The sequence below is a fragment of the Sebastes fasciatus genome, chromosome 13 (genome assembly GCF_043250625.1).
Source record: "Sebastes fasciatus isolate fSebFas1 chromosome 13, fSebFas1.pri, whole genome shotgun sequence".
Lineage (NCBI taxonomy): Eukaryota > Metazoa > Chordata > Actinopteri > Perciformes > Sebastidae > Sebastes > Sebastes fasciatus.
In genome coordinates this window covers 28,236,038-28,260,047 of record NC_133807.1, presented here as the reverse complement: position 1 = coordinate 28,260,047, position 24,010 = coordinate 28,236,038, and the positions used below count along the sequence as shown (strand labels likewise).

The 24,010-nt window shown below is 39.6% G+C and overlaps 3 protein-coding genes across 6 annotated transcripts in view; 1 reads left to right on the top strand and 2 right to left on the bottom strand.

Annotated features, from left to right (window-relative positions):
- The window catches only part of coro7 (coronin 7), a 139,667-nt gene extending 136,024 nt beyond the window's left edge, over window positions 1-3,643 (bottom strand). Inside the window, exon 1 of the mRNA XM_074656679.1 lies at window positions 3,466-3,643. Within this exon, the coding sequence (XP_074512780.1) occupies window positions 3,466-3,525 (60 nt within the window). The 5' untranslated portion in view covers window positions 3,526-3,643. The remainder of the gene's footprint in view (window positions 1-3,465) is intronic.
- An 833-nt stretch (window positions 3,644-4,476) lies between these two features.
- dnaja3a (DnaJ heat shock protein family (Hsp40) member A3a) lies at window positions 4,477-11,725 on the top strand. Of its 2 annotated transcripts, XM_074656664.1 has the most exons (12): window positions 4,477-4,739; window positions 6,073-6,209; window positions 6,302-6,385; window positions 7,251-7,457; window positions 7,561-7,713; window positions 7,802-7,949; window positions 9,492-9,556; window positions 9,804-9,932; window positions 10,030-10,145; window positions 10,231-10,328; window positions 10,490-10,625; window positions 10,951-11,725. In XM_074656664.1, the coding sequence occupies exons 1-11, from the start codon at window positions 4,529-4,531 to the stop codon at window positions 10,609-10,611; spliced, it is 1,470 nt and encodes a 489-aa protein (XP_074512765.1). In that variant the 5' UTR covers window positions 4,477-4,528; the 3' UTR covers window positions 10,612-10,625; window positions 10,951-11,725. The 2 variants fall into 2 exon arrangements, with proteins under 2 accessions (XP_074512765.1, XP_074512766.1); XM_074656665.1 differs by lacking the exon at window positions 10,490-10,625 and having other exon boundaries at window positions 4,480-4,739.
- A 1,662-nt stretch (window positions 11,726-13,387) lies between these two features.
- On the bottom strand, window positions 13,388-21,756 carry hmox2b (heme oxygenase 2b). Of its 3 annotated transcripts, XM_074656666.1 has the most exons (8): window positions 21,606-21,753; window positions 19,330-19,444; window positions 17,408-17,524; window positions 17,160-17,277; window positions 16,538-17,029; window positions 16,099-16,222; window positions 13,908-15,540; window positions 13,388-13,868 (listed from the first exon to the last, which is right to left on the bottom strand). In XM_074656666.1, the coding sequence occupies exons 3-7, from the start codon at window positions 17,488-17,490 to the stop codon at window positions 15,413-15,415; spliced, it is 945 nt and encodes a 314-aa protein (XP_074512767.1). In that variant the 5' UTR covers window positions 17,491-17,524; window positions 19,330-19,444; window positions 21,606-21,753; the 3' UTR covers window positions 13,388-13,868; window positions 13,908-15,412. The 3 variants fall into 3 exon arrangements, with proteins under 3 accessions (XP_074512767.1, XP_074512768.1, XP_074512769.1); XM_074656667.1 differs by lacking the exon at window positions 19,330-19,444 and having other exon boundaries at window positions 21,606-21,756; XM_074656668.1 differs by lacking the exons at window positions 19,330-19,444; window positions 21,606-21,753 and adding an exon at window positions 17,629-18,146.
- Between the last annotated feature and the right edge of the window lie 2,254 nt (window positions 21,757-24,010).

The window sequence follows — 24,010 nt, the reverse complement described above, 5'->3', positions numbered from 1 at the left end:
TTTACAAAGCAAGAAGCAGCGAGAGGACTGAGTGTCCGACTGTACAACACCCTCCAATAACTACTGCTGATCCTCAGAAAAACTGTTACAGACCAACTATGACAGACATTTGGCCTACAGAGGGACTTCCAAAGCATGCATATACAGTATTTTAACAGGATTACTAGATGTGTATGCAAGACAAGTAAACACCAAATGTGTCACTGACTGGTGTGACAGTGGCTCAAACCCACTCTGTGTTAAAGTTGGAAGTAAGATCCCAAGAAATAATCCTAAACTTGATTTCTTCTGATTTAACCACATATAAGGATATGCTTATTATTATTATTATTATTAGTCATTATAATTATTTTCTCCCTAACTAAATTGCACTACGACTAAGGGCTGGGCGATATGGAGAAAATCAAATATTGCGATATTTTCGACCAAAGACCTTGATATCGACATTGCAACGATATTGTGGCGTTGACCATTGGTGCTTTCACTAATTATTAACAAAATGACAGCTAGAACAGTCTGGTAAATTCAGAAAATTACATCACATTACTGTAATGCAGCCTTTAAACCAGGAAAAGACAACACTTATTCCATGTTACGATATCCAAAATCTAAGATGATATTTAGTCTCATATCAAGATATCAATATAATATTAATATATTGCCCAGCCTTACTAGGACTTCAAACAGGTTGACTACTCCATTCAGTCAACATATTTTTCAGCGTCCAGAGATAGAATTGCTGGATCTGGAGCATTCTTTCTTGCATGGATAATATTAAGGACACTTTTTTTTTTTTTTATTACAAAAGGCTTGCTTTCCCTTAATATATAACATTTGGATCAACTTGGTATGATCAAAATCTGGTATGTGTTTCCTGCATTTTTCTCAGGATTAAAGAGAGACTGAACACATTCTGCTGTGAAATCCATCTGTGATTAGAAAGAGCCCAGTTGGCACCAAAAACTGCATTCATGGGACTACGGGATCACCTCAGTGCCAGCCTAACAGGAGCTGATTAAATTAGACTACTCCTGTGACTACTCTCTCGAACCATGAGGAACCCTCAAGCTGTTCTAGATTATTCATGTCCCACTCATCTTTGCTTTCTTGTCTCTTTACATCCCTATAAGCCTTTCTGCTCCTCGCCCCATTTTCCTCTCCTCTACAGTGTTTGACGTGACAGCTCCCGTCACATGACTTCATCACCGGAATAGTCACAATCACACATATTCATCAGTCTGCTGTGTAGGGGTGTAAGAAAATATTGGTACACATGAGTATCTCGACATTATATTTCGCGATACTGTATCTGTATCTGTATCTGTATCGGCTTTTAATTAACCCAGCTGCTATTCTGTCTTTCGAAGATTGTAGTGGGCTCAGTTTTAAAGGTCCCATATTGTAAAAAGTGAAATTTTCACGTCTCTTATATTATAAAGCAGGTTTAAGTGATATATAAATACTGTGAAAGGATCAAAACACTCAATCCATGGAGAAATACACACAGCCCGTATTCAGAAACTGTGCGTTTGAAAGGAGCCGTTAGGATTTCTGTCCATTTGTGATGTCACAAATCTACAATCTTTAGACCATTTCACAGTTTTAAACGTAAACGTTCTAAATGTGTCCCAGTTTATTTCCTGTTGCAGTGTGTGTGAATGACATCAGCTGACAGGATGTAAACATGGACCCAAGCTGTTTCCTAGCAACGCAAGTCTGTTGCCATTCTGTTGAAATGTACTAAAACGGAGCATTTCAGACAGAGCGTGAATACAGGTATATTCAGACAGACAGTATGTGAACAATAATACGTTTTTTGAACATTAAAGCATGTAAACATGCTCTAGTAGAAACCCAAAATACAAGCATGAACCTGAAAACTTGCACAGTTAAGAACAGGAATCCTTCCTCTGGCCCTGGAAGTCTGTAGATTTAAAAGCATCCAGGAGGACAACAGGTTGTGCGAAGTATGCGAGTTAGGAGAAGTTGAAAATTAATCACATTTTGTTTTGTATTATCCATACTGTGATGAGTTACAAACTTCTATTTTAAATGAAATGTCTGTTCAAAATCCAGAAATGTTTTGGTGCTCGGATGATGACAAAATGGAATGGCTATTTTATATTAATGCTTATAATTTGGCTACTTTTGTTTCTCAAGCTTGGAAAAAAACGTCAGGATAGTTTATTTGTTTAATATTATTTGCAATTTATGCTGCTACTCCGGTTTCTGCCTTTTTCTTTCCTTTATTTTGTAAATAATGGTGTCTTGTAAGCCCGTTTGGACTGGGTATATTATTTATGCATGACTCAATGATAATAAAATAAAATAAAATAATAAAAAAAGACAAGACAGTTTTCCTAAAATTAGACTTGAAAAAAATCGCAATATATCGCCTTGCTTACAGCATCGCAATATATCGCAATATATTGAATCATACCCCCTGTATATATACACATATGGTATCGCCAGATTCTTGCCCATAATGGTGTCTTTTAAGCCCGTTTGGACTGGGTATATTATTTATGCATGACTCGATAATAAAATAATACAAAAATTAAATTAAATTAAATCAAATTAATTTAAATTAAATAACATTAAATTTAATTTAATTTAATTTAATTTAATCAAATCAAATTAAATTAAATTAAATTTTAAAAAAAGACATTTTTCCTAAAATTAGACTTGGAAAAAAAAAATCGCAATATATCGCCTTGCTTACAGTATCGCAATATATTGCGATATATTGAATCGTTACCCCTGTATCATGATACATATGATATTGCCAGATTCTTGCCCATACACACCTCTACTGGTGTGTGAAGGGTTGGGTTTATCATTCATGGCAGCAAAGCACCACCTGCTGTCTCAGACACTGTGCAGAGATTGGAGTTATACCACTGTCTGTCTGTAAATACCATGCATTTTTACTACCTCAGTAAAAAACAAGGTGGAGGGATTACATAATCCACCTCAGCTCAGCAGCAGGGAGAGAGGGAGCTGCAGGCGTTGCAACAATTTGGAGGAAAAAATGGCAGATTTGTATGCAAGACTCTGCAGTCTCGTCCAGACATGTCACCTCTCTCTCTATCACTGAGATGACAGTCATGTTGCATTCAAAATATCCATATTTCCCCCAAATCTGCAGCCAAAAATTGTGCAACACCATATGATTATTGAAATGATTAGCTCTAACATAATAGCATGCTGCACACTGCATCTGATGCATGCTAGCAGCTCTATGCAACCACATGGCTCCTTTTCACTACTATATTTAGTGTGAATACTAGTGGTTGAGTTCAGATTTTAGGTGTCTCAATACTGAGCAGCCTTCTCCAGATGCAGGAAGTTCAACATCCCTCTGCAGGCAGGCAGGCGTTAACCCAAACACACAACTTCAGTAGCTAATAAACCACAGCTAACGTTAGCTCCAGGCTCGACCCAGAGGTTGGTGCTCTTACTCACATCTTTCTTGGCAATTTTCGGAGTGGTGTTTTTGAATTTGGAGGTCTTAAAGCGATTCATGCTGCTCTCTAGAGTTGACTTTTCGTGCCTTCCGGTTGTGTGTCTCTAGTAACTCAGCAGAGAGAGAGAGAGAGAGAGAGAGAGAGGAGGACTCTCCTGCTACAACTGACAGTTCAGGCTGGTAGTACGTGTGCGCTCGCTTTGTTTCACGGAGTTTACCGCTTGGGCGGGGTTATTCCCTTCTTCTTCTCAAACATTAGTAGAGAAACCCCCTGCCGTGTTGCGGGCTGCCCCGGATCTTAAAACATGTGCATCCTTTTTTTTTTACTTGACACATGTGATGCTCTGACACAGAGGAATTTGTGGAAGATGAGTTTGACCATCACTATTATCTTTTTTTTTTCATCATAAAACAGACAAACTCAGACGTAACTGGCCTTAATCCAAACATTCCTACGTGTTTAGAAATCTGTTTTGTTTTTTTGCCATTTATTTGGTTGTTTTTCCACCTTATTCTCAGGGGTGTTACTGTAGAAATGATTAGGTCCGTATCCTCCGTAATTAAAATAATAATTAAAATAATAATAATAATAATAATAATAATAATGATTATAATAATAACCAAAATAAAATAATAATAATTAACAGGCATCTAACTACAAAGTTTAACGTAGCTAATGAACAAAATGCAAATTGGGTAAAAATATATATATTTTTTTTACTTCATCTTTGGAAGAAGTAAAAGTATTTTTTCCTATTATATATATATATATATTACTTCATCTTCATCTATATATATATATATAGAATAGGAAAAAATACTTTTACTTCTTCCAAAGATGATTTCTTTTTTTTCTATATATATATATTTATGTATATACAGTATATATATAAAGGAAAAGTAAGATTTAAGATAAACTTCTGCAACTCGTTTTTCTTGAGAGAGCATCATCTTGACTATTACATATCTTTGCGCTGTCGGTGACGCCCACTCTGTTCCGGACATGCGCAGTGAGCATGCGCAGTAGAGTCCGCAGCAGTAGCAGCAGCTCCTAGTGAAGGAATGATGGCGTCCTCGGCTGCCCGCTGCTCCTCACGCTGGATTACAGTCATCGTGTCGTCTGGACACCGCAGGGCCGCCGGGGCTGCAGTCTCCGCTGCTGGTCATGGAGGAGTCCGCAGTATCTCCACCCTGGGAGCGGAGAAACTGTGCTGGGGAGGCAACCTGATGTGTGTCGGAGCAGGCAAAGCGGTGACATTGAGAGGACTGTCGGGTGAGAACATATGGTACCGGCCTAGGCCAGGCTAGGCTTAATGTTGTGTAATGTTATGTGTTTTTACAGGTGATGCAGGATAAAACAACTAATTTAACTTAACATAGCTTGATTAAAGCTATAGCAGAGTCATATGGCATATTTTTACAGTTGTAAGTAAATCATCTTCATCTTAAAGGTCCCATATTGTAAAAAAAGTGAGATTTTCATGCCTTATATATTATAAAGCAGGTTTAAGTGCTATATAAACACATAATTGTGCAGTTGTAAGTAAATCATCTTCATTTTAAAGGTCCCATATTGTAAAGAAAAGTGAGATTTTCATGCCTTATATATTATAAAGCAGGTTTAAGTGCTATACAAACACATAATTGTGGTGAATTAAACCTCTAGTGATAAGTTGGAATAGCAAAGTGTTTGCATGTTGGTAATATATTTGCACAAATGTTAGCTGATAAGTAACAAGAAACTGCAGAAATGTTACAGTAATGCCAAAGACATGTACAGTATGAGGTAATTTGTCTCACTCTATAGTTATATCCACCACAGAGCAGGGACAAGACTATTTTTTCTTTTTATTAAAGGTCCCATATTGTAAAAATGAGATTTTCATGTCTTATTATATTATAAAGTGCTATATAAATACTGTTAAACTATCAGAATATACGGAGAAATACACACAACCCGTATTCAGAAAATTGCGTGTTTGAAACAAGCCGTTATAGGATTTCTGTCCATTTGTGATGTCATAAATATACAATATTTAGACCATCACACGGTTTTAAACGTGAACATTCTAAATGTGTCCCAGTTTATTTCCTGTTTGCAGTGTATGTAAATAACATCAGCTGACAGTAAGTAAACATGGACCCAAGCTGCTGCCTAGCAATGCAATTCCGTTGCCATTCCATTGAAATGCACTAAAACGGAGCGTTTCAGACAGAGGGGTAAAAACAGGTATATTCAGGCAGACAGTATGATGAAAATAATGTGGTTTTTTTTAACATTACAGCATGTAAACATGTTCTTGTAGAAACACAAAATACAAGTATGAACCTGAAAATGAGTATGATACGGGACCTTTAACAAACGTTTGTATTTCTAGAATCTTCTTGCAAATTAAATATTAATATTTGTCATGTTATTTTTTGTCGGCTCAGCCCGAAAGTACATTCATTAAATTCTGTAAAAATAAATAAAAATGCAGACGAGACAATTTAGCTGTTAGATGGTTGCAAAACTGTACAGTCAGAACCTGAATGCAGCTATAATGCATGTTTACTGTTCTAAATTGTATTTGCTCACCCTTTTACCCTGTTTTGCCACTTCCCAGGCATCAAATCGCCCCATGCTGCTGGCACACACTCTTTTCACACAAGTGCCCCTGCAAGCAGCAAACAGGACTTCTACCAGATCCTCGGCGTTCCTCGCACAGCAACCCAGAAGGAGATCAAGAAAGCCTACTACCAGGTCTGCTCCTTTTGCCTGACATACTTTCTGACAGCTTGTATTGGTTCTCAGATCATCACAGTAGTTGACCAATGTGTTTGTTGTCCTCTCAGATGGCCAAAAAGTATCACCCCGACACCAACAAAGAAGACCCACAAGCCAAGGAGAAATTTGCTCAGCTGGCTGAAGCTTACGAGGTTTACTCTCAGACTTTATTCACGCTTTCTCGTGACACTGTATATTCTCCCTCGTGTGTTTTCTTTGGCCCTGTTCAGACCTGGCATTAACATGCATCTCCACATGCATCTCCAGTGACCACTTGTGATCCGATCTCATTTACCCGATCGATATGCAAATAAACCCGTAGTAAACACACGGCTAATACAGCTGACGTTGTGACGTAATATTACATGAATGTCAGTAGTAATATTCCACATATTTGCATTTTATTAACATCAAAATATCAGGTTATTGTACCGGCGGTCCCGGGGACCTCCATGGTGCCGACACCGCTGCCTTTGCCAGGCAACATCGGGTTACAGAGCTTCAGAGAGCCGGGGATGAGAGCGAGCGGGCGGGCGTCAGCTCCGTTCAAAACACTGGAACAAAAACACTGACACATCTCGGACAGTATGATTCAAAATGCACTTCCTGTGCCTAGTCTGATAGTCTGTAGGCTATGTAGCCTATAGATGAGATTTAGTTTAATAAAATACAGTTGTACCTCCAGAATACAGTAGAGCACAGAGGCCATTTCCATGCTGCGAGGCAGACAAGCCCTCGCATCTGCCTGTCTATTCACCTGACGAGTGCAGTGATCCCACGGATCCCAGCGGGATGTCAGTAGAGTCGGCGTTCCTTAACGTGGTCACATTTGCGTCCACACTGCTGAAAGAATGTGGCCATATGTGGCCCAGACCACCTCTGAATGTGGTCTGAGCGATCAGGGTCTCAATGCGTGTGAACAGGGCCTTTGAAACCTATGAATAGTCTCTTCCAGCATATACAGTCTCATTTGAATTACAAATGCACCTCTTAAATCTTGCTCCATGTTTCTCCCAGATCCTGAGCGACGAAGGCAAGAGGAAGCAGTACGATACGTATGGCTCAACGGGCTTTGACGCTGGTCAGGCTGGCAGAGGGCAGAGCTACTGGTCTGGACAGGCCAGCAGCGTGGACCCGGAGGAGCTCTTCCGCAAGATCTTCGGGGAATTCTCCGGAGGCCGCGGCTTTGGAGACTTCAACGCCATATTTGAACAGCCACAGGAGGTTAGTGGGATACTGTAAAATGGGAACATCTCATCTGGCTCAAATATTTTTATTAGTGCACATACAGAGCGATGAATTTCTCTTTTTCTTTTTTTCAACACAGTACTTCATGGAGCTGACGTTCACTCAGGCAGCAAAGGGAGTCAACAAAGAGTTCTCCGTTAACATGGACGCAGCCTGCCAGCGCTGCGATGGTAAGGGCCACGAGCCGGGCACCAAAGTGCAGCACTGCCACCACTGCAACGGCTCCGGCATGGTAAGAGCTCTGACGCGCTGCCTTCCTTCTTCAAAGTGTGTTTGTGTTGTTGTATTTACTAAACACACGTATTGTCCACACCCTGTAGGAGACGGTAAACACAGGTCCGTTTGTGATGCGCTCCACGTGTCGTCGCTGTGGCGGCACAGGCTCGGTCATTTCCACCCCCTGTAACTCCTGTCGGGGGACGGGTCAGACCAAGCAGAGGAAGACTGTGATGGTTCCTGTGCCTGCAGGTCAGTCTCACTTAACGGTCTGCTCTACTGGTTACACACACTGTAAACACCTCAAGCATATTTGATCTTATCTCTAATGAGTATGGAAAGTAGGGCTGGGTGTCGGTACTCAATGTCTTTTAAGGAGGGCTCAACAATAAGGATCGCCCGCTTGCCTGGGGCAAGTAAAATGTCTCGTCGGGCTAGTAAATCCGGCAACTCACTTGTCCGATTTAGCAAGAAGTAAAAAAATAATGAAACACTTTGTTTTTTCCGGAGCTGATGATGGAAGTAGCTAAGGAGTGAGCCATCTTGCTTCCTTCTCATCTCTCTTGAAAGTTGCACATGCGCAGTACCGATCAGGCACTTGTGAGAAAATGGCATCGGGTAAAGACAAAGTTTATGAGCTGAAGTGCAAGCGAGCATTAGATTAAACATGACAGTTAATGTTAGTCTTTGTTGTTATTTGATAACCACTAATAAATAAAACAATTAGTAAAAATCGACTTAGGGCAAGTGGATTTCTGAGTGAAAAATATCCTTAACTTTGATGGTAAGGTATTGTTGGAGAAACTATTTAATAAGTCTCTGATCATTCAGTTGAGAAGCAATTACTATTTATTAAGCAAATGCATTTGGGTCCATACAGCAGACAAGTCAGTGTTCAAAGACCGAGAGCTCCCTCACTACATCATTCTTTATAATCTTGGTTCAGCCTTCCCCCCTCTTTGTGACCCAAACCTTATCTTGATTTAGCCTTCACTCCCCTTTGTGACCCAAACCTTCCGCCCTGCCTCTAAGTGGAAGATTCATTAAAAGAGTTACTGGTGATTATAATGTTTTGAAAGAGTGCGGATGCAAATATGATAACAAATATATCTCAACTAGGACAGTCTGTACTTTCCCAAAACATTCGGATAAATCTGAGTACACAAATGCTAATACAAAGGGAAATGTTATTTTCTCTCACAGTATCGACTGAAATAACCCGGCACCAAGTAGTATCGAAACCTCTCCAGTCACCTTTCATTGAAAAGTCACCCAGCAGCGTATTAGCCATAGTCGGAAGCAGCTACTGTCTGCTCTGCTGCACATTTTCCTGACTTCCTAGATGTTGTAGGCTTTTAGTGTCTGCAATATTCATAAGAAAATGTCTTAAAAATACAACTACGCTGCTGAGCATAATTCATTTGAATGCCTGTCGTACTTTTTTTCTGGCATGATTTTTTAAATCCCCAATCATTGCAGCTGTAGTTTTATCAAAAGTAGCTTCATTATGCCAGAATTGGAAAAAATGGAAATAAATCATTGCACTTCCCGCATTTTGAACCTTGAACTTTTATTTTGCTTTCTTGCCAAGTAACTGTGAAATATTCACTCACATAACACATAATGAAGGCATGCTAGAAAGTAATTCAATAGTTTGAGCCTTGACTGTAGTTAAATCTGTTAGTTTGGGTTCTTCACAAATCATAACGGGCATAAAGAAAGTAAAAGTAGAACTTTTACTTGGAGTTATACTCCACCTGAAATCCAACCTAACTAGTTTGTTTTTGCTTCAAGGAGTGGAGGATGGTCAGACAGTCAGAATGCCAGTTGGAAAGAAGGAGGTCTTCATCACGTTTAGGGTGAGTGTCTTCGTCAACAAACCCAGGCTACAAATGAATTAGCTCTCCGTGAAGTGCATGTTCATGTCAGAGCCGCTATAATGGGATTGCCTTGTACAATGTGCTGTAGGTGTGTGGACTTGTAAGAGACACTGAGCTGTCTGAGCTCTTTGACTTTGAGTTAACACAGTTTAGACACCCTGCGGTCTACCGCTTCTAGAGACTGATGTTTTGACACCACGTGTGTTATTGGTTGTGGTGTGTCCAGGTCCAAAAAAGTCCCGTGTTCAGGAGGGAAGGTGCAGACGTCCACTCTGACCTTTTTGTCTCCGTGGCGCAAGCTATCCTGGGCGGCACGGCCAAGGCACAGGGCCTCTATGAAACACTGAACTTATCAGTAAGTAGCACATTCTCAGGTTTCTCCTCTAATGGTGAAACATTTCAAACACATGCAGTGTAAATAAATAACAGTTTTTTTATTTCCTCGTCTTCAGATCCCTGCAGGCATCCAGACGGAACAGAAGATTCGTCTGTCGGGGAAGGGAATCGCTCGTATCACCGGCTACGGCTACGGAGACCATTATGTCCATGTCAAAATAAAAGTACCCAAGTAAGACTCCACAGACAAACGCACGTTATTCATCTTTTTGCTGTAGTCTTTAAGAAATGGGATAACACATTGTTTTCTTGTGTAGGACACTGACAGACAGACAAAGAGCTCTGCTAGCGAGCTACGCTGAGGACGAGACGGAGGTGGAGGGGACGGTGAACGGCGTCACTACCACCACCACAGGTGAGAGGACAAACACACTCACTCTTACGTTTCTACTACCCATCCCCGTTCTCCTGTGTTGTCCTGTGTATATCTCTAATCCTCTGAAATGGAGGTTTTAGGAAAGGGAGTAGTAGTATTGAGTCACAAGCCCGGCTGATGCAGTGTTGATCTCTGTCCAGGTGGGGGCAGCAGTGGTAAGCGGGCTGAGGCAGGGCAAAGCGAGCATGACGAGAAGGAAGGAGAGTTGAAACAAGAGGGGGGCTTCTTCTCCAAATTAAAGAAATTGTTTAGTTCTTCCTGACAGCCACAAACCAGGTAAAAAAAAAAAAGAAATACTTTTTCCTGTTCTTCACAAATAGATGTGATGCATTATGCAACCCCCTTTTTTTTTTTTTGGAAAACTTTTCTGGTTTGTGGCTGTCGCATAAAAACACTGATGCATGCACCCCTGCCATCAGCTGGATGTCTCACCAGTCTGGGATGTCCTAAATGTCTGTTTTATATGTCGTCGTTTTTCAAACTGGGACTGCCTTGCCAGCTCAATTTACAGGGTTCCTACGCAGTATGGAAAATGTGTAGAAACTCTGAACTGAATTTAAAAAAGTTACACATTTTACAACCTTTTTTCCTTCTTTTTAAGGTAAAAGGTCATCCTGGAACTGAGAATCATCAGTAGAGATCAGAGGGCAGACGGGAGGACAGCGTGAAGCCAGCACAGCCACATTATAAAGGGACAGGCGGTTGAGGAGTGTTGGGTGTCGGATGAGGCCTACAATGGTTCTGGACGGATCGGTACGGACCTACCTGGCCAGCCCTGCAGCGAATAAGACGGACGATCACCCGCTCTGTTCCTCTGCCAAAGTGAATCCACACACAAGAGGATGTTCCAGTGTGTTTAGTCAGCTCTCCGGTCAGATGTCCATTGTGGCCATTTGGGCAGCAAAGGCTCATCATTTCACATGTTGGTTCTCTGTTGATCCCCATAAAATATAACGTGATAGTGATAACAGAATTCAAGTGCAGAGAAATAAATGATTGTATGTTTTATTCAGGATTAAATGAACCTCATGTTGTTAATCCTTTTCTTCTGTATGCTTTGGTTGTGATGTCATGAGTGCTTGAAGTTGCCCCACAATTCTCAGCGCCGTCAGTCCTAACAGGTGTGACATCACCAGACTACATGTTTACCTTTGAGTTTTAGTGTTGGGACAGTGTACAGGTGTGTCTGCAGTGGAAAGTTAAAAGCTGAACACTAACGACTGAACTCTTCGTCTTTCTTTTAACCCTTTACATTACGAGAGAGAAACCTGCACCGTCATTACATTTGTACATTGTTGTGGATCAAACAGTTGCGTCAATGTGTCACATAGAAGAGATATACTGTACATCTATAATAAAGCTATGGTCTGGGAAAAGCCTCTTGTTTCATATACAGTACATCACTAAAGAAATAGAATTTACAGATAGTGCTTTGACTCTGTCTAGACATTAATATATTAAAAATAGTTATACACATTTTGTTCATCATTTAGATACAAATATAATGCAATCCAAAACACCACTTAACTACTGCCAACAAAGTCTAGAAAGTACTTTTTTGCAGAGCTATTGTATTAGATTACATTGAATTGTGAAGGAATACCGAATAAATTAGCCTACATTTATACTTTTGAATAAATCTATTAGCATTACTTTCAAAGTGATTTTCTTTGGACATTCTTTCACCAATATTTTTTTAAAGGTCCCATATCTATATCATATATCGTGCTCATTTTCAGGTTCCTTCTTGTATTTCATGTTTCTACTAGAACATGTTTACATGCTGTGATGTTTAAAAAACAACAGCTTTATTTTCCTCGTATTGTCTGGCTGTATTTACCCTTTGTCTGGACATTGCAACGGAATTGCGTTGCTATGGCAACAACTTGGTTCCGTGTTTACTTCCTAACAGCTGATGTCCTTCACATACACTGCAACAAGGAGGGTGAAAGGAGGAAAGGTCTCACGACATCATCACTGCATCATATCCGGAATTTCATCATTTTAGTTTTACCTGAATGGAACAGAATTTTTAATTTTTAATTTAAGGTGACATGAGGGGATCGCTGTGGCACTAAAACAGCGCCTGGCCCAACATGACTGAATACATTTAGTTAACGTAGCTTCCTGAAATGACAAAGCAACTGTATTTAATGTGGAATGGCCATGTCATGATCCTCTTAATCAATACTGCGGCCAGTAGTAGGCTCAGTGGCATAGTGGTCGTTGATAATGTGGGTGTACTACTAGGTAGAGATGGGAAGGTTACAGAGGAGGAAGTGGGTATACTCTCCTATATATTACAATGGCAATGGCATACTATAAACCGCCAGTAAAAGAGGTGGATATACTCTGTATACATGTCACATAACTGCAACGTCTCAGGTTAGAGTCCAGCTGAGAACCTTTGTTGCAGACAACCTTTCTGTTTCTACAAAAAGGATTATAAACCATGGGGATAATCTAATAGACAATCAAGTGTTCCCAAAACATCAGTGTGAGTTCCATCAGCAGCTGCTGACGGGTTCAAACTCAAACTGAGACATTCCAGCTGAGATATATGAGTCACTTCAATTCTCAAATTGTCAGCAATAAATTTCAACTGTTGGAAATTTGTGAACTCGTGTCATGTCACTGGACGGAGACATTAGTGTGGACACTCACCATTGCAGTCAATGGAAAAGAAGCCTTTTTAAACATCACTTTGTCACTTATTGAGCGCAAATTCTCAGAATTTTGTTTGATCGTGACTTGCCATTGGTGTCTGAGGTTGTGAGTTTGGGACCCGATCAGGGCAAAACGAATATGCTAATGCCTTAAAGGATTAATGATGAAGGACCGTCCTGTATTTGTTTTCCTCCTCAAAATGCCCCACCCCGACCCACAGCTATTGGTGATGCAGTGCTGCAGTGATGCAGTGCTGCCAAATGTGTGAAAGCTTCATGGATAAATCTAGGATCTTTTAGTTTGAAACATCTTCACGTCAAGGTTTGTGCCCAAAATAAATAATAATCATGTATTATGATTAAAAACACCAGTCCAAATGAATCACCTTTATTTCAGCATGAGAAGGAAAACAGCATTAATTTCATTATAGACAGCACAACATACTCCTGGGGGGTTTCACTGTCACACAATGAGAGTATTCTAGCCAAACACTATAAAGCTTTGTCCAGTTAGATACACAAAGGGATTGAGTGTAGAGTTAATGAAACGCAAGAGAATTCAAAATCAACATGAATTAGTCGAGCATCCAGCTCACTTTAAGTTAAGGTTTAATCGATGACCAAAACTACCTGTAATCCTGAGATTCAAGTTATCGTCCCCCTCAGTATGTCGAAAAAACACTGTTTGACATATCACACTGGCATTAGAAGAAAATTCAATAAAACATGGACGTTGAAGTAGGGCATTCCCCGTAACCGTCCTCTATATGCAATGCATTGTATTGCCGTCTTGAGTGCAACATGAACCTGAGACTCTCGAATACAAAACGCACCATCACTTCAGTTTCCATGTCTGATCTGAACAAGTTTAGCTTGTGAAAGAATACTGTACATCCGCTTAATGCGTTGTGCAAATACACACAACACAGGAACCTGCAGGTTTGGTACGCTGTGTCAAACAAATCCAAGCAAAGGAGGGAAAAAAAAAGTTAATAAAATGGCATTATTACTGTGTCAGGATAAATATCAAACTTCAATGTGCGTTTACACTGCATACAGTACACACAGCACAATGTATCCCTCCTTAACTACTGGGAAAGTTACTCCCAACATACAGTATGAATGAAATATGAATAATGATTACACAGTTTTAGTGATGATGCATACTGGTATATATCCATAACAAATGGATACATAAACAAGAGCTGAGCTGCTGAAGGACCTCGCTATAAGTGCCAAACCTGAACACTCATGACAGGACAGAAACCGTTAACATTATAAAAAAGACAATTTTCCTTTTTAAAACAACTGTGAACACCTTTGTCCTAATATAGGCTCCTGTGGCAGGTAAAACTTGGATAGTTAAGCTATGCATATGCAACAACAGGCAGCTTTTTTTGAGAAATACAAGATGCCATATCATATAATTCTGAACATTTGAACATGCATCAATAGAGATTTAAATATCTGGTATATTCACTATAATACACTGAGAGATGTGTATCAATCGTACACTCGTCAAAGTGTAGGTGTGCTATATTTGAGAGGAAAAAAACGCTTTTGAGTCCCATCACCTGTCTTACAGTACACCTGTACGAATGTTTCAGGCCGTGTTTGACTAATGAAATGTGATAATGGATTTAAAAAAGAACATAAGTGTTTTCACATTATCTTTGGAACTTCAGTCAATGTATAGAAGGAAAAAAAAAATTTGCATTATTAACTAGTACATTGCTTCCTCTCTCTCTCTCTCTCTCTCTCTGGTCAAATAAAAGATGTTTTAATGCAAAAACACAAAAGGCCTCATTCAATATCAACACAGCAGTCTTCAACATACTGTGCTGTCATACATACTGCATAACATCTGGACGCATAGCATGTTTTAACGCGTTTTTACTAAGCTCCCTATGAATTTTGATAATCCAATCATCGTTATTAACTAATTTATACAGCCACTTACACATGGGCAGCATCTTAAAGTGCTTTGTCAATCTGGCTGTTTCATTTAAAATGAGCTATTAACTATAAATCAGAATATAGCTTGAGATACGATGCTGGAAGGACACAGGATGGAGAGATGGTGCACATGAGGTAGAGAAAGAAAAAAAAGACAGGAGGATAAATTGTAACGAGGTGTAAGCTTGGTGGATGGATGGCAGGATGTGGAGGACGTCCTACTGGGTCCTACAAATCATTTAATAATATCCAAGTTTATTTCCTGTCAGCTATTAGCAAACACAGAACATTGAATAAACTTGGACCCGTTTGTATGAAACTATGAAATGGTCTACAGCTTGAGGGAGCTTCTACTCTCCTTACTGTCCTTCCTTCTATGTTTGTCCTCCCTCTCTCGTACAGCAGCAGAGTGACGGGGGATGGGGGGGGGTGACAGCTGGATCACATCAGATACCACGCAGCCAATCCGGCCAGAGCGGCAAACCACGTAGCAAACAGGACCTGTCCAGTCGGGTGTCGGAGTACGGCCATGGCGAGCTGACCTGCGTACGCTGTTCCACTCGATGCCGCTGTGAAACAGAGGGAGCACGAAAACAAACTTAAAGGTGCAGTGTGTAAGATTTGGCGACATCTAGTGGTGTGCTTGCAGATTGCAACCAACTGAGTACCCCTCTCCGCTCACTCCTCCCTTTCCATGACTGCGGTAACGTGAGCCGCAGAGTGCAAAACCTTGGTAACGCTGTTCTCTATTGATTAACACTACTTTAGGAGCAATGGAAGTCAGACGGCGGCTGGCGGTACCACGGTTTTGCACTCTGTGACTCACGTTATTGCAGTTTCACAAGTAAGTCGGAGAACTACGGTGGCACTTCAGGGAACGTAAAAACATGAAAGTCTCTCTCTTGAGCCAGTTTGTTTTGTCCAAAGGGGGCTCATTCTAAGCTAACGAAAACACAACAATTCTTAGTTTCAGGTGATTGCACACTAATGAAAACATAGTTATGAATATTATATTCCATTCCTGCTAAGAGATCCCCGGAAATGCCACCCACTGTTCCTTTAAACAAGATCCTCACTATAGCTTTATCTTGGAGCAATGCTACAGAGAGAAGCATAAAAAAGCATACTCATTTTGGCGGCATAGTAGGGACACTTGTTGATGTCTCCGTCCATTTCTCCATGGCCGGGCATGCCAGCATCTAAAACATCCTCCGGGATGGTTTTACCGATCTCTTCCAGCTCATCAAACACCTGCCAGCACAAACATATGGTTATCAAGCTTGTTGCATACTCTGTATCCTAGAGATAGTTCAAGGACCAGAAGAAACACATGGAAGTCACAATCAAAATGCATTTGATCAGGATAGCATTAGAGGATGACGGTGCCTTCAGTAATACACATGATACCTTCAATGTGTTTTTAAAATTCAGTAACGGATCAAAACCGGCACAAGCAGCACACCTCTACTGCAAGAAGATCCTCATTTAACCGCTTCAACATCACCACCAGGGAACAGATCGCCAACTCCAAACATAGCTTCCTTTTCTCCATCTCTGGCCTTTTACCTCCATGTTGAAGTGGAAGGCCTTGACAGCCTCGTCTACCAGCCTCTTCTTTATGTCCATGTCCAGTTCCAGGTCGTTCATCCGACTGAAGTACAGCTGCTTGAATCCTTTGATGCTATGGATGTTGTCAAACTGATAGAACTCCACGCCCTCCCCTGTGGTTGGCAGCTTCATGGCTTTCTGCGCCTTCTTCTTCAGAATCTGGCCCCCGGACAGGTCCCCCATGTAGCGGGTGTAGGCGTGGGACACCAGCAGCACTGGGTCCTCCTGCCCAACTTGATGAATACGGTCCACGTAGTTCTGGGTGGCCGGGGAGCAGCTGACCTGGCTCTGCCAGTCGGGGCCGTAAAAGTACTCAAGGTCACGGGCCAGGGCCTCGTGGCGGTTCAGCTCGGTAGGAAAATATAGAGGGGCAAAGTGGGGGTGGTCTTTGTTCCTTTCAATCTCCTCCTCCATGGCTGTGTAAGTATAGTGGAGTGCCACGGCACCAAGCTGGGAAGCACGAAAGAAAAGGTACAATTTAATGTCTACTTTTTCCAGTTTTCCTTGCTTCTTTTTAACCGACATGTTTATTACATCTATCTTGTTTGTTTCATAAAGCACTGATTTTCTTCAGACTGACCTTGAAGAGCTCTTTGCGGATGCGTCCCTTGATGAAATCTTTCACAAACTGGGTGTTCTCAGCCATTTCATGAACCTCCTTGGTCCCTGCTGCCAGCACATCAGACAGATCCTTAGGACTGGGGGGAATAAATAAAAAAAAAAAGAGAACAATAGGAGGTATAATGTGTGTTTGACTGACAAGAAACATGATTATTTTGTGATCTGATTTCACTGTTTCAAAGGTTACAATACCAGTGGGAGATTTACCTGAGGGCGTTGTCTTTCCCCTCATATACAGGCCCTGCTCCATTGGACATTCTGGCTGTTGTCTCCATCTTCTCTGCTGACATTAGTGGTGTGTTCCTGTCTGCCAGTTAGTTCACCCTACAATCAGTAAAAGACATAACATTAGCATCAGTCATGTTTAAAGGAACAGTGTGTAACATTCCGTTGATCTATTAACTATGTTTTCATTAGTGTATGTATACCTGACACTAAGAGTCGTTGTGTTTTCGTTAGCTTAGGATGAGTCGTCATATCTACACAGGGAGCGGGTCCTCTTCACGGAGTCCACCATGTTTCTACAGGAGCCCAGAACGGACAAACCTAACACTGGCTCTAGAGAGAGACTTTTATGGTACCTGAAGGCCACCGTAGTTCTCTGACACGCTTGTGAAACTGCGGTAACATGAGCCGCAGAGTGCAAAACCGTGAAACCACCAGATGCCGTCTGACTTCCTTTTCTCCTAAAGTAGTGTGTGAGAGAAAATAACATTTCCCTTTGTATGAGCATTTGTGTACTCAGATTTATCCGAATGTTTTGGGAAAGTACAGACTGTCCTAGTTTAGATATATTTGTTATCATATTTGCATCCGCACTCTTTCAAAACATTATAATCACCAGTAACTCTTTTAATGAATCTTCCACTTAGAGGCAGGGCGGAAGGTTTGGGTCACAAAGGGGAGTGAAGGCTAAATCAAGATAAGGTTTGGGTCACAAAGGGGACGGAAGGCTGAACCAAGATTATAAAGAATGATGTAGTGAGGGAGCTCTCGGTCTTTGAACACTGACTTGTCTGCTGTATGGACCCAAATGCATTTGCTTAATAAATGGTATTTGCTTCTTAACCGAATGACCAGAGACTGTTTATTAAATAATTTCTCCAACAAGTGTTACAGTGGAAACCGCTTATAGTGATCACGTCCCTCCGGGTCAAATTGAAAAAAACACAAAAATTCAATTAATGTTAGTCTAACGTAATTTTAAAATGTTTTTTCATATGTTGTCATGTATGAGAAGACCCAAAATGAACACTGTAAGCAAATTGTTTAAACAGCATTTGTATAGGAATACTGTTTAAATAATTCACACAAATGCTGTTTAAATAATTTGCTTACAGTTTTCATTTAAACAGCATTTGTATAGGAATGATTCTGCCCCAAGCTGTTTGATAACTGTAACCGTCATCACTAGAAGTGGTTCCCACTGTTTTACGGTAAGGATGGCCTCTGAGCAAGGTGAACAGCTTTACCACAGTTTTGCACTCGACGGCTCACATTGCCGCCGTCTTGGAAAGGGAGGAGTGAGCGGAGGGGTACCCAGTTGGTTGGAAACTGCTTCCACACCACTAAATGCCGCCAAATCCTACACACTGTCCCTTTTAAGTTTCATCACATTGCACATATGAATTTTGAAAAAAATATATACATATTTGAAGTATATTGCTGCAGTTGTGAACAAGGCATATAGAATAGTAACTTGTGTAAGATTGCATAATGTCTCATGACTATGACCTACTCTAGTCACAGCTGTCTAAATGTCACTTGAGTAACGGTTGCGTAACTGCTTTTCAGAATAAACAAGGGAACATGTCACATGGCTGCAGTGTTCCCTGTGATTCTAGAGGTCTGAGGTTATTGTACACAAAAACAATAACACACAGAAGCAATATATATATATATATATATATACAGTATACTATACAGCACATTGTTTAATCACAACTTGTCCAGAGTCAGGGAGAAGGCCAGAGAACATAATGTAGACCAAACACAATCTATAAAGTGTCCACTACAGTTATCAGGTCCATAATCATCAAATAAAGGCTGTTAATGTCCAAATCCTTTATAATTCCCATAACAGATAGACAAACAGTGCATATTCAATAACAGTATCTATTCACCCTTACCTAAGAGGCAGCAGAGGTCTGATCAGGAAGAAGCTGTTATCACCCCTCTACTTTCAAAGGAAAGATGTCTTCTGCCAGTTAATTCAGCTGCTTTAAGCCTTTGACCTTATTCACTCTGAGAGGGAGATAATAAGGCAATGTGAGAGTGAGTATAGTCTGGGAGGAGCTTGCTTGGTTTACATAGGCAAGGCTGCTTTATACCAACCTTGGGAACAGAGCGTAAATTTTACAAAGTATGGGGCCCCTTTTTGTCATTTTTTGAGAAACCCACTACAGTCATCTCTGAGTAGCCAGTAGTAGTATCTTCTTTTTCCTTTTTTTAAAAATTTATTTTACTTATTTATTCATTATCATTATTATTTTTATTATTTATTTCTTTTTCTTCTATTTTTGTATATATATATATGTATATATATATATATATATGTGTGTATGTGTATATATTGTTATTATTATTTATTTATTTTTTATTGTTATTATTATTTTTTTCTCCTCTTCTTCTAATTATTATTTCATGACTTATTTGTGGATACTCTCCCTGTGTTGTATTCTCTACAATTTGAATTATATGTATCCATGATTGAGAATCAGTTAGGTCCTTTGTGGCCAGCTGTGGGTTGCCTGTGTGTATGTTGTTCTTAGGTATGATTGATTGATGTGATGTGTCACGGGTGAGTGTTGTTCAGAAAAACAAAAATTTACTTTCCTGGTATAGTGACTGTTCTATTGATTATTGACAATAAATAAACCCACTGCAGTAATCTCTGAGTAGCCAGTAGTAGTATCTTCTTTTTCCTTTTTTTAAATTTAATTTAAATTATTTATTCATTCTCATTATTATTTTTATTATTTATTTTTCTTCTATTTTTGTATATATATGTATGTATTAGTGTGTATGTGTATGTATATATATATGTATGTGTGTATTTATGTATATGTGTATGTGTATATATGAGTATATATTATTATCATTATAAACTAAAAATCTAAAATCTCCTCTTCTTCTTATTTCATGATGTATTTGTGGATACTCTCCCTGTGTTGTATTCTCTACAATTTTAATTATATGTATCCATGATTGAGAATCAGCTGTGGCTGTCTGTGTGTATGTTGTTGTCAGGTACGATTGATTCATGTGTTGTGTGTGTGTATATATATATATATATATACATATATATATATACATATATATATATATATATATATATATACATATATATATATATATATATATACATATATATATATATATATATATATATATACATATATATATATATATATATACATATATATATATATATATATATATACATATATATATATATATATATATATATATACATATATATATATATATATATATACATATATATATATATATATATACATATATATATATATATATATATATATACATATATATATATATATATATATATATATATATATACATATATATATATACATATATATATATACATATATATATATATATATATATATACATATATATATATATACATATATATATATTAAATTATTATTATTATTTTTTTTCTCCTCTTCTTCTTCTTATTATTATTTCATGACTTATTTGTGGATACTCTCCCTGTGTTGTATTCTCTACAATTTGAATTAGAATCAGTTAGGTCCTTTGTGGCCAGTTGTGGCCAGCTGTGGCTTTCTGTGTGTTTGTTGTTGTCAGGTGTGATTGATTGATGTGTTGTGTTGTTAAGAAGAACAAAAATTAACTTTCCCTGTATAGTGACTGTTCTATTGATTATTGACAATTAATACAAAGACCTTTGAAAGAAAGAAACACCCAGGCTTGTAGGTAACATGAACACACAGACAGACAAACAGCAGCTCATACAACACAACACAGCAGCACACAGACAGGCCTTCTGGCGTTTACCACAAAGTCTCAGAGTACTGCTGTTGTATTGTTGTTATTTAAGCCAAGTGATTTAATTCAGCTCAGTTCCTCAATGTAATCATAAATCATAACATCGAGCCACCTTTCATCGTCATACGAACACATGTCATGTGTTATACTCCTGACAGTCATCTAACTATCTCTAGGAGCTTCATTTAGACAACAACAGCTAACTTTGCCAGCTAAGTTAGCTGACAGCTAGCTAGCATTTCAACAAGCTTAACGAGATTTAACGAGGTTTAATGAGTGTTATTGCAGATTCGACACGTTTATTCACCTATTAAATCATATATTAAGGTTTTAGAAGGCTTTTTGGTATCATATTGACATTACAAACCTTCAACAAAGCGGTGGCCGGCCGGTTAACAGAAGAGAAGAACTACAAATCAGGCTGGAGATCCAGGACAGGAACTGCACGTCCACAACTCCGCCTCCACCCGGCTCTAGAAGGTAACCCGCAAACTGCAAAATCTGCTCTGAGATCTCGCGAGACTCGCTGTCCGACGACCTATCCTAACCTTTAACTATTCGAGATCAATATCTTTACCTTAACGATTCAAGATCAATACCTAACCGTAGCTATTCGAGATCAATACATAACCTTAGCTATTCGAAATCAGTGCCTAACCTTTAACATCTCGCGAGAGTTTTCCCAGCTTGCGGTCTCCCTTCCAAGACACTACCAGTCTCCACATAGACATACTGCCACTAATAAAAGATTAAAGGGGCAGTAGGCAGTATATTTTTTGGCATCATTGGGCAAAAATTCCATAATAACCTTTCAGCATATTTTAATTCAAGTGTTCTGAGAGAAAACTGGACTTCTGCTCCTCCTCATGGCTCTGTTTTCAGGCTTTAAAAAATCTACTTTGATCAGACTTTGACCAATCACAGGTAATTTCATTGAGAGAGTGTTCCTATTGGCTGTGCTCTGGTCATGTGACCAGTTCCTTCAACAGATTTCACAATGATGGCGGCCGCGTCACAAACTTTCTCATTTTACAGCAAAACGTACACTACAAGATGATTCTGAAAACATTTAAGGAGAGAAATAGGCATTAACGTAACATAATATTGATTCATATTTGATCAGTGCTGCCTAGTTTGACCGTTTGATCGGAGTTCGCGAGTGATCGACAGCCGGCTCTCATAGACAGCAGATGGACAGCAGACCTCATATCAGTTCTTTACTGCTTGTTTTCCTCCGGTCTGTGAAATCTTGCAGATGCGGTTAGGAGCACCGGAGGACACGGAGGCACATGATTTTTTTCAGGTTACCTGTTTCATACAATCCTGTCACGATATAGCGACCGTTTTATAGTATTTGCTCCAATCTCGTCTACTTCAGTGCTGCAGGTTGAAGCAACATAAATCACTGCAGTGACATGCAGTTTAACCCCCACAAATTATAAATATTGTGATGTTAAAAAAAGTCCTACATTTGGTTTGTTGGGATCTGGTCACCCTAATGAGTTGTTTCTGTTTATTCCTGGAAAAATGTAATCCACCATTCTTGAATGTGGAATCAAAAATTGAATATTCTTAATTTCTCCCCCATATCAAACAAATTACCCTTTGGCAACACCCTCTGTTGCTCTCTAAGGCCACTGAAATGATTGTAGTTCTTACATAACAGGTGTTATTTTTTCCATCGCATTTCAAATTAAAATTTGATAATTTAGCAGAACCAAACAACCAAGAAAAAGATAAGCTATTTTTATGGAGTTAAGACAAGGAGTTTAGCATCTGGATCCACAACAGATCTCAATAACAAATGCTTGTTGTTGAGTCAAACACATTTGAAAAACTGAAGAAGCGAATAAATTGAAGGTGTGAGATGTGGAGAGGTGAAAGGGGCCAGAACTGGAGCAGGTAGCACATGATGAGAGAGTTGACAGAGTGTACTCTGTAATTACAATCAGTGCTTCTAGATTAACAGGTGTTTGTCTCGAGCAAACATGGAGATACCCAGAAATCTTTGAGTCTTTCCAGTTGAAAGGTTAATATGTTAAACAAGCTTCCTTCATGTCATCTTGTTTACGACGTGCTTCTGCCAATTACAGATCATAGTTTAATCAGGATTTTCCAGATGTTTTTTGTACAAATGATTCATACATGCTGCTCATGAATCATGTACGAGGTTGTTTGTTTGCTGAGCACATTTGTCCATCGGTTAATGATTGTACACAGGGGTATATTTGTGTGTGTGTGTCAGCGTGTCTGTGTGTACGTGCATGGGGGGGCAGAGAAAGTGTTTGACTGTCAGAGGCTGATATTAGTCTGGCAGCCGGTTGCAGTGTCAGATGCTTGGTTGGCGTGGCAGCTGAGACGCCCTCCACCTCGCTCTGCTACTGAGCCACAGGAGGCTGGTGGTGGTGGTGGTGGTGGGGGGGGATAAAGATGAGCTAACAAGATGATTCACTTCCCTCCAACGGGGGCCAGCAAGCTGTTGCCATTACATTAAATTGCTTTGGGAAGTGATTCTGTGCCAGCGATGCAGTTCAATAAGAGAGGAGAGGGGACTTTGTTTCTAAAAGCTCTGATAGGGGGTGGTAAAGATTGGCAATGGATGCTAATTTGTCGATTTATAGATGAGAAACTCACAAAACAAAATGTTTGGCAACCGTGTTCACTGAGTGATGCTTTGACTCTATTTTGCTGCCATTTGGTTTTGTTTGTTCACTCTGGTCTGCTGAGGACCCCATATGTGATGCGCTGATGGCTTGGATGGCTTTCAAAAAC

What these genes read in the sequence shown, in the direction of transcription:
- dnaja3a (XM_074656664.1), top strand. Translation starts at nt 4,529, where the DNA reads ATGATGGCGTCCTCGGCTGCCCGCTGCTCCTCACGCTGGATTACAGTC. An exon ending in TCAAGAAAGCCTACTACCAG is followed by an intron (nt 6,210 to 6,301) that starts GTCTGCTCCTTT and finishes TTGTCCTCTCAG; the next exon opens with ATGGCCAAAAAGTATCACCC. An exon ending in TATTTGAACAGCCACAGGAG is followed by an intron (nt 7,458 to 7,560) that starts GTTAGTGGGATA and finishes TTTTCAACACAG; the next exon opens with TACTTCATGGAGCTGACGTT.
- hmox2b (XM_074656667.1), bottom strand. Translation starts at nt 17,490, where the DNA reads ATGTCAGCAGAGAAGATGGAGACAACAGCCAGAATGTCCAATGGAGCA. An exon ending in GGGAAAGACAACGCCCTCAG is followed by an intron (nt 17,278 to 17,407) that starts GTAAATCTCCCA and finishes TATTCCCCCCAG; the next exon opens with TCCTAAGGATCTGTCTGATG. An exon ending in CCTTCCACTTCAACATGGAG is followed by an intron (nt 16,223 to 16,537) that starts GTAAAAGGCCAG and finishes TTGTGCTGGCAG; the next exon opens with GTGTTTGATGAGCTGGAAGA.